Here is a 14,761-nt window from a genome sequence, read left to right as displayed (position 1 = left end):
CCAAAAAGGGCAAGGAAGCTCGCGGTCTGCCCTAGTGAGCTGTAGTCCTGCTGTCTCCATGCTGGGGAGAAGTGGCTAATAATATTACAACATAACATTTGTTGAATACTTCCTATGTTCCAGGCAGTGTTCTAAGCTCTTTGCATATGTTGTGTCATTTAATCTTTACAGCAACCCTATGAGGTTGGTGCCATTAAATTCCTCTTTTACAGATGAGGAAGCTGAGACAGAGCACTTCAGTAATTTGCTCAAGGCTGCCTTCGTATGCTTTGAATTTAACTCTAACCTTCATCTGGTCTACTGCCCCCACCCCACCCCCATTTTTCAGGTAGGAAAACTGAGACCCAGAGAGGAACAAGAGTTTGTCCATCACTAGTAATGTAGCAGTTGAGCCAGAACTAGAACTTTTATCTTCTGTCTCCCAGCACAGGACTCTGCCACACTTCAGTATAATTTGTCAGCAGCTGGTTCAATTTTGGGGAAAATATTCTGAACAAGTCTTGAGTGCCTTCTCCACCTCAGAAGTTCTTTATGTCCGATACTTTGACCCCTGGGAGCTAGACTGCCTGCTGGTGTAACTCCTAATCTAATGGCCCTCCTCCCCATGCAGATCCCACTAGAGAGATATATCAAACTGAGATTCTGCTCAGGATGGTGGCCTCACTATTGTTCCTCTACTCAGGTGCATGACTCCCTGAGGGTGACCTCAGACAGGTGAGGTAAGGTCAGTGGAACCCTATGCCTGGCCTAGACAAGGGGTATCCCCCAGGGCAGTGGTTCTCAAAGTGGTCTCTGGACCAGCAGCACCAGCATCCTCTGGGAACTCATTGGAAATGTAGATCTGAGGCCTCAGCCCAGACCTATGGAATAAGAAGTTCTCGCAGGGGGCCCCAGAAATCTGTGGGTTTTGTTTTTGGGGGTTATTTTTTAATTTATTTTTTTGGCCATGCCATGCAGCTTATGGGATCTTAGTTCTCCGACCAGGGATTGAACCCAGGCCCTCGGCAGTGAAAGCAGAGTCCTAACCACTGGGCCCCCAGGGAATTCCCCAGAAATCTGTGTTTTAACAGGCCCTGCAGGCAATCTGATGCTCAGCTCAAGTTTAAAAACTTCTTTCCGGTACTTCCCTGGAGGTCCAGTGGTTAGGACTCTGCGCTTCCACTCCAGAGGGTGCAGGTTCAATCCCTGGTCAGGGACTGGGATCCTGCGTGCCACGTGGCTTGGCCAAAAAAAAAAAAAGAAAATTAAAAACCTCTTCCCTGTGATGTCGTGGTCAGTCCCACTCACATGTTGCATCTGGTGCTGCATCTAGTCCCACCATATGCAGCCCAGCGACTGCCAAGGCCAGCACCAGTTCTCGCCAGTAAAAGGAGAAATGAGTCTGAAATTGTGGTGCCCCTCTGGAACATTCTGGAGTGGCCTTGTCAGCCCTAGGAAACCTATTAGAGGAGTCATTGAACAATGAAGGCAGTCACCCCTGTGACACACTAAGCCCAGCCCAGTCTCCATCATCCTCACACACCAGTGGGACTGTTAATTTCTCATTATATCTGTCATCAACGTCGTTTTTGCAAGTATTCACCAGATGCCTCACACACCAGTAGGCTCGTGAGCCCCTCATCAGGGGCCTGACCATCAGTGAATAAGAGGAGCCCATAGGGACTTCCCTGGTGGCACAGTGGGTAAGACTCCACGCTCCCAATGCAGGGGGCCCAGGTTCAATCCCTGGTCAGGGAACTAGAGCCCACATGCATGCTGCAACTAAGAATTCACATGCCGCAACTAAGGAGCACGCCTGCCACAACTAAGGAGTCCACATGCTGCAACTAAGGAGCTGGCGAGCTGCAACTAAGAAGCCCACCTGCCGCAACTAAGAAGACCCAGTACAACCAAAATTAATTAATTAATTTAAAAAAAAAAAAAAAGAGGAGCCCATAGACCAGAGCTGCCTCACCAGCTAGAGGTCAGAAGGCTGCCTGCAGGCACACACAGGAGCCAGGGAAAGCTTTTATGAATACACAAGTTCCTGCTACTCAGGCCCAGACCACACCAGGCTGCCCTTTTGGGTCTGGATACAGACAGCCACCCTCAGCCACCACCTTGGAGGTGGCAACACCGCACTCTGTGTCTGAGGTAGAGGGGAAGGAGACCTGGGAACTCTTGAGTTGAAGAAGAGAGGAGGAGGAGCCCATGGGAGAGACAGGTGACCTAGCAGAGATCTGAGAAAGCATATCCTGCTGGAGTCCCATGTCCACTTGGGCCAGAACTGCAGCTGCCATCATGATATTTTCCCCCCACTTCTTACACAGCCCTTTCCCAGCAGGTTGCCTGCTCCTCTTACCTCCTGCTACTCACCAGCTTCTCAAGCCCATAAGCTATGAAGCTCCCAGAAGTAGCTGGGGGGAGAGGGAGGATCAACCAGGGCTCAAATCATAGGTGGGCCACTTACCAGCTGTGCAGCTCAGGCTGGTCATTCAGCTTCTTTGAGCATCAGTTTCCTCATCTCTGTACCGAGGAGCCAAATCCAGGACTGTCGGACTGTAAAGCACATGCTTCTTCCAGCGTGTACCAGATAGCACTCAACAAAATCTAGTCCCCTTCCTCAAGATGTTTACCACCTAGGGTTGGGTACTGTGCTCTACAGGTCAGGCCCACAGTTATTTCCTTCAACCCGGGACTTATCCCTAGTCCCAGCCCCAGACTGGTCTCTTCCCCAGGTCCTACATCACCTTGTCTGTCCCTGCCCTTGGCCCAGAGCAGGAGTAGATGATTCCACTCCCCACCTCCTAGGACCTGTCAGAATGTCTGCCCCGAGTGCTTCCTTCTATCCAAAGCTCCATTCTGTCACCCGAACTGCCTCAGATCTGGAGGCAGATCTTTGTCCTGTGGTATGTAGGTTGACCCTGCTATGGCTCCAGTGATGCTGGAAAAGATACAGAGGCCGTGGATGGCCTGGGCTGAGGGGTTGGTATGTTCTCTTCCATTTGTAAAGCAGTAACTGTGCACCCACCTTGCTAGAGGCCCTGCAGCCAGGATCACACTGATAATAGATTGTGTTCAGCTACAAACTCAGGTGAAGCATGAGGCACTCTTTGGGTTGGAATTTGTGGCAGGTAAGCAGCAGCCAGTGCCTCAGGACCTCAAGACTGAAGTAGGTGCAGGAGAGGGAGGCGGATCTAGAGGGTAGGCCAGACCTCCCTGAGTCCTCTAGGCTAGTGTCAGATATGTGCTGGGGGCTGGCTGGGTGGAGCCTGGCACCCCAGGGGTACCACGAGGATGGGCAGGCAGAGAAGTGCCGCAGAATGAATTGATTTGATAAATGGCCATTTATTACCCTCACGAATTGACTGAAACCAATTTCGGTCACATCAACCCCTGGTAAGTGCTGGGATATTGATTTGTGCAAAGTAATACAGTGAATTTATCAGTGTGATCCCCAGCTGCAGGGCTTCTAGCAAGGCTGGCGCACAGTTACCGCCTTACAAATGGAGGAGATAAAGCACCAGCCCCACAGCCCAGGCCCCCATGGCCTCTCTGGTCTTCTGGGGTCACTGGAGCCAAAGCAGGACCAACCTACAGACCACAAGCCAGAGCACTGACATTGAAAGTGAGGCTCTCCATCCAGAATGCAGAGCCGTTCTTGAACATGGGGAAGGGGAGGATGCCTGTTCTACTGGGCAGACCTCCTGGGAGCTCAGAGCCTCTGTGCCCCACCATCCTCAGAAACGCAAGCAGTTGTCTATTCAGCCCATTCAGAGCTAGACTCCGCCCTCCTCCTCCAACCCACCCTCCTCCCATGTTCCTGTCTCAGTAAAGGCACTACCGTTCCCTGGTCTCCTAAATAGAAACTTAGGTGTTTCCTTGGTCCTTCCCTCCCCCTCACCCCTCACAGCCCATCAAGTTCTATCATTGTAACTCTCTGTTCTTCTCCCCTCTGTTCCTAATACCGCTGCCCCAGCTCAGGACCTCAGTATCTCCCATGTGAACCAAGCAGTGGCCTCCTCACTGGTGTCTCTGCCTCCTTTTCTTTCCCTGTAATCACTTCTCCCCAGCTAGAGTGAGCTTTGTAAAGTGTAGGGGGGGGAAAAAAAAAAACCTGTTTAAAATCTTTGAGTGGCTGCCCTAGCCTGGCACACAGGGCCCACCCCTGCTGCTCCCCCTCCTCGGTTGCCCCCACCCGTCCCCACCTGGCACTGCACAAAACGGCTGCTTCTGCTACCCCGCATGTGCTGTGTTGATCTCCTGCCTGCATTTGTTGATGCTGCCCCCTCTGCTTGTAATTCCCTTTCTTCTGGCCCCTTCCCCACCCCAGCCCTGCCCACCTCCCACACTTGGGCTGGTTTTTACTTAGCCTAACTCAGTTCAGGAGCAATAGACTGTAGACTCCTGAGGGCAGAGACCATGACTGAATCATTTTTGTTTTCCCATGTCCTGGCACAGCGCTCTGCTCGAAGTAGATGCTTAGTGAAGTTTGTCAGATTAATTATTTTGGTATGGCCCTTTGTCCATCTCTGATGTGCTCTGAGGAAAGAAGAGAAGCTGTAAGCCTGCTTTCTAGTTGTTCACAAGCATACTAGGAATGTGACTGTAGCGAAATAGTTAATTACAACACCCATACTACTCAGCCTTTGACCCTTTTTCCCCAGACCTGCTCCAAGAAGCTTTTTCTGGGCAGCAGGTCATCCTACACACCCTGTCGCTCCCTCTGACCAGGGGCCTGTCCCCAGAACCCATTGCATCTGGTCCCAGTTGACTCAAGCCCATGAACTCCCCCAGGAAGCTCTACCACCTTGACTGCTCTTCCAAGGTCTGGCCCGAATTCAGAATCTCAACATCAGCCATGTGCACACAGTAGGCGCACCATCCTGTCTTGTGCTCCACGTCCCTCTTTGACTAATCCAAAAATGTACCTTCCTAAGCACTGCACCTTTCTGGACCCTCCCTTGGAGTCCTGTTTCTAATCTGAGAAATACATCCAGGTCATCCCTGAGTTGTAGAGAGGCAGTGACTGATTTAGAAAACTTCTTACAGTTCCACTTCCCCACCTCACCACTTCAGGTGTCCCTCCTGTGCGCCTGCCATTCTTATTGTCTGGACTGCCCTGCCCTTCCACTCACCTGCCGGGACCCTCAACACCGAGGCCTCCTCCAGGAAGCCTTCCTTAGCCCTCCACCTGGGTGCAGGGCCCTTTCTCTGGGCTTCCCGTGGACATCTTTTAAAACTGAACTTACCACATGGCATCAGTGGTCTTTCTCCCTCCCAAGGTCAGGAACTACCTCTCATTCAGGTCTGTTTCCCCAGGGTTGGTACACAGGTGTGTAAAAGGTTGAACTCAAGTGAACTCAAATGAACAAAGTCTGAGACCATCTTGACGTTCTGCCTCTCCTCAGCACAAATTCTGATCTCAGCCTCTTTCTGGAAGGGTGTCAATCTTCCCTTCAGGGATCCCTTACCTCACAGCATGCACATAGGCACATATAATGGGTGGGCTCAACAAAAGCTGTTTTTTGCAATTTTAATACGTAACCCCTTAGTAGCAATAGTTTGTCTTCAGAAAGACTAATCCTTACAGACTAAGAAGAGAACTCACTCTCATCATCCACCAAACCCAAGGCACCAGTATCCACTCAGTCAGCAGATACTTCTTGAGCTGTGCTCCTCGAACCTATAAGCTTAGATAGGAAATTGCTAATAGACATTTAGATGACTCAGCCATGGAGTCCCTCTGAAGGACAGGTTTCCCTAGGAGGTGGCACAAGCATGGAACAAACATGTTCCAGTTAGGTTAAAAAAATCTCTCCCACTGCATCACCAGAACTTATCAGGAAAGAAGAGTCAGCCTGCCCAGACTCCCCCGGAACCTTGAGCTAGATGGAGGCAAAGGCCTGGCATGGGAGGAGGAGGCAGTACTTTTGTCTCACTTTGGTTTTGCACACACCAGGGCTTTCCTCTGGAATGTCCCTTCATACCCAGACTGCCTGGCCATCTCTCCCTCATACTTCAGGCACAAATGGCTCTTCCCACACTTCTCCCAGTTGCTCCCATCCCACTTGTAACCCACAGTTTTCATAGCAGCGTTCAACCAAAAGGCACAAACCTTGTTTTAGGCTTCTTTGTAGGTGCCCCAGCACTCAACACAGAGCTTTTTTGCTGAGCAAATGAATAAGGCTCCCTGGAGAGAGGTTAAGAAGAGAGTGGAAACCTTATTCACCCAAGGGTAGTAGTAGTAGTAGTAGTAGTAGTAGTAACCAGTTGAAGCCATAAGAGACTCTTGGGTCCAGGCCTCACTCTTCTCTGTAAAATGGGAGTTGAAGTGTCTGTTCTTTTCCCCTTGTGATTCCAGAAAAACCAAGAATTAATTCATTTAGTCAGCACACATTAAACCAGTGATGGGCAAGAGTCCCTCAGGAAGTAGAATGCCTAGCACATGCACCCACGGAATACACAGGTTGAGGCACACCCTCCCCCTGATACGAGGGCAGAGACAGATGAAACCTGCTCCACTGCCCCCCTTTGAGCCTCAGTCTCTTGTTCTGTAAAATGGAGGTAATGTCTACTTCTCTGAATTATTGTAAGGATGAAAGAGAGATCTGTAAAATAGCAAAGCTAATGGCAGCTGCCACTACTGCTGCTATGACTACCATTATTTTTATTATTATTCCATTCTTTGCAACTTATAGCCATTAACTATACTATACTATAGCCATTAACTCATTTTAATCTTCATGTGGGGCTGACTGAGCATGTATGGCTCTTCCCATTTTATAGATGAAGAAACCAAACCTCTAAATCAGTAAGTGTTTTACTCAAAGTCAATCAACTATTAAGTGGCAGAGCCAGGACTCCAAACTAGGTCCTGTAACTCCTGCCCTCTCCATCATACTGCCCCATAGATGAACATAGGAGTTAATGGAGCAGATGTGATGTGGTGGAATAAACAGGAAAGAGTTGTTGCAGGTGAGACTTAGGATGGTCTGGTAGTGGTTGACATGGTCAGGAGAAGACGTTCTGGTAAGGGGAAGAACCCAGCAAGGAGGCCCTGGAGCTGGCTCAGCATGTGGAGAGGCTGCCAAACCTGTTGGAGCTTTCAGAGATGGGACTGGCCAGAGAAGGGGCTGAGCTGCCTGCTCAGGGAACCTGACACCATCTCAAGCCCAGAGAGCAGTGGTCAGGATATGGTCAGGGGCAGGGGCTCCTGAGACCATGTATGGAATGGCTGAGCCAGCCGGACTGGAAGACTGCAGTGCGGTGGCTTTCCAGGTGAGGCGAGGGAATGAGGAGATGTTGTGGTAGGGGAGAGCCAACTCCTTTCTCTAAACTCCTGAAGCACCAGTTCATGCTCAGGAGCTAGCCAGAGCCAGGGTTAAAGCCCAGGTTCATTTATTTACCTGTGTAGTCTTGAGCAGGTCACCTAACTTCTTTATATATATTTCCTCGTCTGTAAAATGGGAATCAGGTTACCTGCCCTGCCAACCTCATGGGTTCATAACCAGCCTCAAATGAAGTTATGTCTACAGAAGTTCTTTACAGACTCTGAAGTGCTAGCAGAGGAAGTTGCTGCGTTTGCTTGTCCACAGAGCACCAATACCTGTGGCCACATCCCAAATGGGCCTATCCAGGTCTCTGTCTGTCCCAGCCTCTGTCCCAGCCTGACAGAACCCTGAGGCACCCAGCCTTGGTCCTCAGCCACCCTGCCAACCACACACCCCAGGGCCCGCCTTCCCCGGTCTTTCGTAGCTGCTTCCATTTTTCATTCTGTCGGACGCCATCTGCTTGGCCATTTTTCTCTTCAGATATTATTAGAAATATCCAGAGTTGTAATTGTTTAATGGTTGGCATTTTGCCTGTTTCACGGGGAGCCCAGATCAAGCCCACCCCAGACTCATGCCCTGGGTCTGGCAGAATTGACCAGGGACAGCTGTGCAGTGGAGTCTGCTTGGCATTATAAAGAGCTCTCTCCCAGGTGCATTATTAGAAAAGAAGGGGGAAAAGATGGCCCCTGGCGTAATCCAATTCCGCATTCTCCATGGTGTTTTTGAACTGCATAGCCCAGAGGCATGCAGCTCTTGGTGGGCTGGGAAGCTTCCTGAAAGAGAAGTCAAGATCAGAACCTCAGGTTCATGACACCTGGGGAACCCTGGTTCCCCAGGCCACCTGTCCGAGTGATGCCTGGATACTTTTGCCTCCCCAAATACCCCCATGAAGCCTGAATCCAGTTTTTGCTCAGCTTCTTTCCAACCTAGATTCTCAATTTAGCCAACTTTTGGAAGAGTGTGACTCCTTTCATATAACCCCCTCTGTCACCCTTGCCTCAACACACATCCACACATAATGTTCACAGAAGTCTAGCCTTTGCCATTTTACAGTATCTCCACCTCCCCAAATACCCCCACCCACAGGGTCTTGTTTCTGTCAGGACACTGGGGGCTCCCTCTCACCAGGCTGGGACTTCTCCATCTTCATCCCCAGCCTTCAGATACCTATGAGGTCTGTGGATTCCCATCATGGCCAGGCCTTCCAGAGGACCAAGCCAGTCAGTTTAGAGATGATCTGAGACCTAGCCCAAGGGAGAGGTTAGACAGTGTTTTCTCAGGCCCCTCTCAGGAGTCTCAGGGAGTATCTCCCAAGCAGGCAGAGTGGCTAGTCTGGTGTCCATGAGGTTGCACAGTTTTTTTTTTTCTGCTGAGGCCAGAACTAGAAAGTATCTTAGGTAGAAGCATTAGAGATTGAGGTGACAAAGCCCACAGTGTGGACCTGAACTCCTAAGACAGGGATTCGAGACCTCTTTGATCTGATCCCACCCACAAGTACTCATGTTCATTCCTGTCTCTCCACCTCTGTCATGCTGCTGCATTTGCCCCCTCCAGATCCCACCCAGTCTCTGTGATCTGTCATCAGTCCCACTTCTTCCAAAAGCCTTCCCTGATCTCTCCAGCCGCTTCTTTGAAACCCAGCCACACAGATTATACCACACAGTATAGCATTTAGGATCTTTGCACCTCAAGAATGGACGATGCTTCCCTAAGACTGTCAACTCTTCCTCCATTGACTTGGTTTCCATGCCTTGTCCTCTGACATGTATCCTTTTGCTCATCTCCCCTTAACGCTCTGGGGACCAGACCATATATGCTGTTCCATCTGCAGGATGACCTTGACATTGCACAATGGTCTCTCCCCTTCCTTCTTCTGACGGCCGTGTTTCCGTTTATGGCAACCCAAATTGATACTAGCTTTTGTAAGTAACCATATGTGACAAAAAAAGAAGACAGGTTTAGAGATGCAACTCTAACATCTCCACCAGTCAGCTGGTAATCTACTAGTTGTGTGACTTGGGCAGATCTCTCTATCTCTTGTTTCAGTTTCCTGTTCAGTATGATGGAGTTGAAAATAATATTTTCCACTCAGGGTATGGGTCTTGAGTAATAAAATGTTGGCGATTTTTCCATTGGGCCTAGCAGATAGCATGTTTAATAAATGATTCTTCTGATTGTTCTGCCTCATTCTGTTCCTACTCTTATACTTGAGTGATGCTTCTGAGCCTGACTCTCCCACTCTGTGGTTGGGCACTTAATTTCCTCATCTTGCACATAGAACCCTTGAAGAGGACAGGTTAGCACTCACTCTAGCAGAGCTGAGCCCTGGGGAACCTAGTACGTGTTTATTTCCGTTCCCCTACCTCTGCCCAGTGGAGGCCATGTTGGTGGAGGTGCTAACCAGGTGGCTCACCCTTCCATGCCCTGAGCTCCACACTACCCTTCATTGGCTTCCAGAAAGTGCATTTGGCTGTATTTCCTAACGGCAGATGAGACCTTAGTTCCCCCAAATGGGAAAGAGTTCAGAGCTCACACCCCAGATCCCCAAGGGCCTGCCATGGGCTTCTGCCTCTCCCATTTGCATAGGGGCAGGCTCAGACTCCTGCCAGTGGTGAGTAGATGGGTTACCAGTGGAGAGCTAAAGTTCCTCTCGAATTCTCCTTCACCAGCCCCCCACCCCCTTCACCTCCATTCACCATCCACCCGCCTTTCAGTTTCCTTGGCAACGCTGAGTGCTCATCCTGGAAAACTTTATCCGAAATCTGCTCTGGGCAGCTTTCCAAATCCATGCTAACCTGATTAGGTGTCTCTAGGGGCCTTGCCAGCTAATCAGATTAGGCAGCACTAATGGTAGTGAGGACTTTGAGTGGGCGCAGAGCAGTAAAACATATTGTATACTTAGTGATAATTATCCTGCCTTTTGTGTCATTGATTTATCTGCCTCCCTCCCTGTCCTCCCGTCTTATGTGTTTGGCCATAGCGATCCGGAGGAAGGAGAATGGCTGGTACGACGAAGAACACCCTCTGGTCTTCCTCTTCCTGGGATCATCTGGAATAGGTAACTGGAAGTAGATCAGCCTGTGGGGAAGGAGAGCTGGAGGAGCCCCAGCTGCTATGGGCCAGAGTCACACGACCCACCTCTCATTCAAATCTAGCTCCCAGAACAACTTCCTCCAAATTACAGAGCCAGCAAGAGGATCATCTGTCACATTAGGAACAGCTGGAATTATGCCCCTCTCTCTGGAAGCTGTGGTGTAGGACCTACTTCACCTGGAAGGCCAGGCCCTTGGGGTCCTGTGAGTCCTGGTCCAGCCACTCTGCAACCCCAGAGGCTGCCCTTTAGGAACTGAACCACCTCCACTGCCCAGTGCACCAGCCTTATCTAGTGTAGCCTGGGACATAACCCTCTAGGAAGCTAAAGAAAGCCCCTGATGGCCAGCACAGTGCTAAGTGCATAGCAAAATTGGTTGCAGTGAAATGGGTCGGGGATTTTTATAGCCATTTGGGCTGGGTTATCTGAGGCATTCTCACCCCCTCACTCTCTGCCCTCACAGATACTTCCCACTGCCACCACCACACCACCACCACCTCCCGTTGTCTTTTTGTTTTTCTCTCTCCCATTGTCTTGATAGGGAATTTCATGCATCTGTTGCCTCCTCTTCCCCTCTCAGCATCTTCATGGGTGCTCCCTCAGATGTAGGGTCCCAAAGGGTTACCATTACCTCACATGATACTATAGAACTTAACCCATACCAGATAGTGACTTCCAAAGCCTTGACCATCATGCCAAATGGCCCTTCAGAGCCACCACTTCGGTATTATCATTCCTTCTTTATGTTACAAAGCAAGGCTGTGAAGCCAAGGAGAGGTGCTTTTTATCCTCTCCCAGCCTCTATTTGGCCTGTGGCTCCAGGGCCTGGCTGGATGGCAAGACCGTGGGTGTCCAGAGAGATACAGTGCAGTGAGCCAGGAAGTCAGGGTGCTCCTAGGACAGGCAAGGTTTATGCTGGGCTTCAAAGGACAGGATGGCTCTGGATTGTAAGAGTCAACCTCTCACTCTTAGGATGGTGCTGTAGAGAAAAGGCTTCAATCCCCATCCACAAAAAATCAAGATGCAATGCAGACTTTGATTCTGGTCCCAGTTTTACCATTAATTCCCTTGGTGACTTTGAGAGAGTCACTGACCCTCTCTGAGCCTCAACATTCCCATCCATAACATACATTATTTCCAGCATCCATGCATTTCTAATATGCTTTCATCACAGGAGATAGTCATCTGGTCCTAACCCAACACTTCTCTTTTCCTTCTTATTAGGAAAAACAGAACTGGCCAAGCAGACAGCCAAATATATGCACAAAGATGCCAAAAAGGTAAGGGCTGGGATCTACGCCCAATTGGCAGGCCATGGAGAGCTCACCACTCCTGCTAGCCCAAAAAATCCTAGGCTCCCTGAATCTGGCAATAGCCAATCAAAAAGATGGGCCCTGGCCCAGGAAGCAGGCCTCAGCTATGGCCCCAACTTGGCCACCAATTGCTCCAGGAATTTGGGCAAGTTATTCAACCTCTTTGTGCCTCAATTTCTTCATCTGTGAAATAGGATGAATAATCCTTGCCCTGCCTGACTCTTGAGGCACTTGGGAGAACCCAGTGAGATTCATTTATACAACATTTCTAAGCATCTACTCTGTGCCGGGTATTGTACTAGATCCTGATAATACAGCGTTCATTAAGACACTCCCCTGCCCTGAGGAGCTCAGTCTTGAGGGGGAGACAGCTTTAGAAACATATCACTACTGTCCAGTGCCATCAAGGCCATGCTAGAGGGAGTCTCAGACCTGTAGGAGAAAAGTTTTTTGTTTTTTTTTTTTTTGCGGTATGCGGCCCTCTCACTGCTGGGGCCTCTCCCGTTGTGGAGCACAGGCTCCGGACGCGCAGGCTCAGCGGCCATGGCTCACGGGCCCAGCCGCTCCGCGGCATGTGGGATCCTCCCGGACCGGGACACAAACCCGCGTCCCCCACATCGGCATGCGGACTCTCAACCACTGCGCCACCAGGGAAGCCCCATTCTACATGACCTTTAAAACATGATTTCTTAATGCCCTAAGCTATGAGGTGGTCAGTCTCCTTTTTCCCATGACCCAGAGGCCTGGATTCTCCATAGGACAGGGCTGTGCCCATCCCCTTATTCAGACTCTGGCTTTCCAAGGCCTGCTCAGTTTGACTTTCTAGACTGACAGGAAATACTTTCACACAGACAGAAATGTCAGAGCAGTCCTTGGAGATTGCAGAAACATTTCAACTTAAAGCCACACATTCTTCTTCCTACTGGCCTTCCCAGTGTGGAGGCATCACAGGTTGCCCATGACCCTGGATGCCCTTGCCTACTTTCTGTGGAAAGCCTCCCCAGCTGAGGTGATGAGGAATTGCCCAGGCCTCCGCCAGCCAAACTGCCAGCAACAGAGTCCTGGCCACCTCCTTTCCTGCTTTTGCCTAGCTCCCCCTTCACCACCTCCCTGAGGGCCTGGCAGCCACAGAAACAAGGTAGCTCAGGCTGTGTCCTTCTGAGCTGCATTCATAGCCCCCTTCTACTGACTCGGCCAGTAGCTGTCTGTGAGCTGTCTCAACCAAAGCTAGAGCAGACCCACTCAACAGGCAGGCAGGCAGGCAGGCAAGAAGCAGCGCATGGCATGCTAATATGCTCCAACCGAAATAGCGTTTTTAAGACAATTCATCAGGTTGGCAGCGATTGAAACAATTAGCACTCTGGAAAGGGCCATAAACTAGCAAGACTATTAGGGAAGATGCAGTTATGGGCAGGAACCACCTGATTAGGGATGAAGAATTCCGAGTGGTTTAATTTTAATACTGTCAGAAAGGTTAATATTTAATTACAAATCATAATCTCCTTATCCAAGCTGTCTTAATATGTCTTCATACACAGTGGAAGTAGAAGGAAGGTATCTGCTGACTTGCTGGTGTAGAAAGGAGAAGGGGCTTGATAAAAGACTGATGATGCAGGTCATTTTTCAGTTGGAGCATCTAAACAAGAGGCAGATTTCCATCAGTGCAGTGTGTCCTGAAAGCTGATGATGGCATCCTTCAGTACATGCCTCACCTAGGAGACGGAGTTAACACCGTCACCACTTGGAGTCAGTGGCCTGGGTGATCCAGGCTCTGGAGTCAGCCATTCCTTGGCACAGGTTCTACTGGTCCTAGACGGGTTGCTTTACCCCTCTTAAGTTTCAGCTCTTGCCTCAAAGTGAAGCTAATCAGTCCTGTGTCTAAGGTTGTCGTGAGCATCAAGTGAGATACTATGAATCACAGAGAACACAGGTTCTAGCACCCAGTAAGTGCCTGATCCCTTGTCTTATATTTATTCATCACTCTGTACTTTCCACAGCAGTACTCCCATCCATTGTCTTATTTGATCCTATAAGGAAGATAGCATAAATGCTAAATTAGACCCACTTTTTAGATGAGAGAACTGAGACCCTACAGCGTTAAGCATCCAGAGTCACCTGTTAGGGGAAGAAGTAAAATCAGAATCCAGTCTCTCAACTCTTCTCTCAGAACTGTTGTTCTCAGCCACAGGAGGAGGCTAGATTATAAACTTGTCCATTTGTCCCCATGTCACATAGGGAGATGAGAGGCATGAGAAGCCCAATATAACCATGTATTTTATTTTTAAATCATAATTGTTGCTTCTATAAAACTTCTACCTTCACCAGCCCTGAGGACCAACTCATTACAGCATCTGTGTCTAGCATAGACATTCTCTGGACATGTAACAGGCATGTTTGAAACCTGCCTTCAAAATCTGAGGGTTCTGGGCTTCCCTGGTGGCACAGTGGTTGGGGATCCGCCTGCCAATGCAGGAGACAGGGTTCAAGCCCTGGTCCGGGAGGTTCCCACACGCCGCAGAGCAGCGACGCCCGTGCGCCACAACTACTGGTCCTGCACTCTGGAGCCCACGAGCCTGGAGCCTGTGCTCCGCAACAAGAGAAGCCACCGCAATGAGAAGCCCACGTACCGCAACCAAGAGTAGCCCCCGCTCACGGCAACTAGAGAAAGCATGCACGTAGCAGGGAAGACCCAACGCAGCCAAAAATAAATAAATAAATAAATAAATAAAATTGAAAAATAAAATCTGAGGGTTCTGGACTGTAAGCTGTCTAACCAGGGTACCTGACATCACCAGGACCCACGGAGTGATGTGTGGGAAGTGTCATGTACAGGGCCCAGTGTAAAGGAGGACTGAGCACTGACCTGGGAGTTGGTGACTTGAATTCAAGTTCTGGCTCTCTGATCCTTAGTTTCCTCATTTGTAAAGAGTCACAATACCTCCAGACCTGGCTGCCTCTCAAGGACTTGTTTGCACATTTTCATAATTTCTTTTTTATTATTAATTTATTTATGTTTGGCTGTGTTGGGTCTTCATTGCTGCGTG

General features: G+C 49.7%; 1 protein-coding gene across 6 annotated transcripts in view; it reads left to right on the top strand.

Moving 5' to 3' along the window:
* The window catches only part of CLPB (ClpB family mitochondrial disaggregase), a 169,289-nt gene that overhangs the window by 118,608 nt on the left and 35,920 nt on the right, over window positions 1-14,761 (top strand). For all 6 annotated transcript variants that reach the window (XM_067750221.1, XM_067750218.1, XM_067750222.1 and 3 more), the window contains 2 exons: window positions 10,294-10,371; window positions 11,629-11,684. In XM_067750221.1, coding sequence (XP_067606322.1) covers window positions 10,294-10,371; window positions 11,629-11,684 — 134 coding nt within the window. The remainder of the gene's footprint in view (window positions 1-10,293; window positions 10,372-11,628; window positions 11,685-14,761) is intronic.

This window comes from Pseudorca crassidens, chromosome 9 (assembly GCF_039906515.1).
Source record: "Pseudorca crassidens isolate mPseCra1 chromosome 9, mPseCra1.hap1, whole genome shotgun sequence".
NCBI classification, from domain to species: Eukaryota; Metazoa; Chordata; class Mammalia; order Artiodactyla; family Delphinidae; genus Pseudorca; species Pseudorca crassidens.
This window is presented reverse-complemented; position numbering and strand designations above follow the sequence as displayed.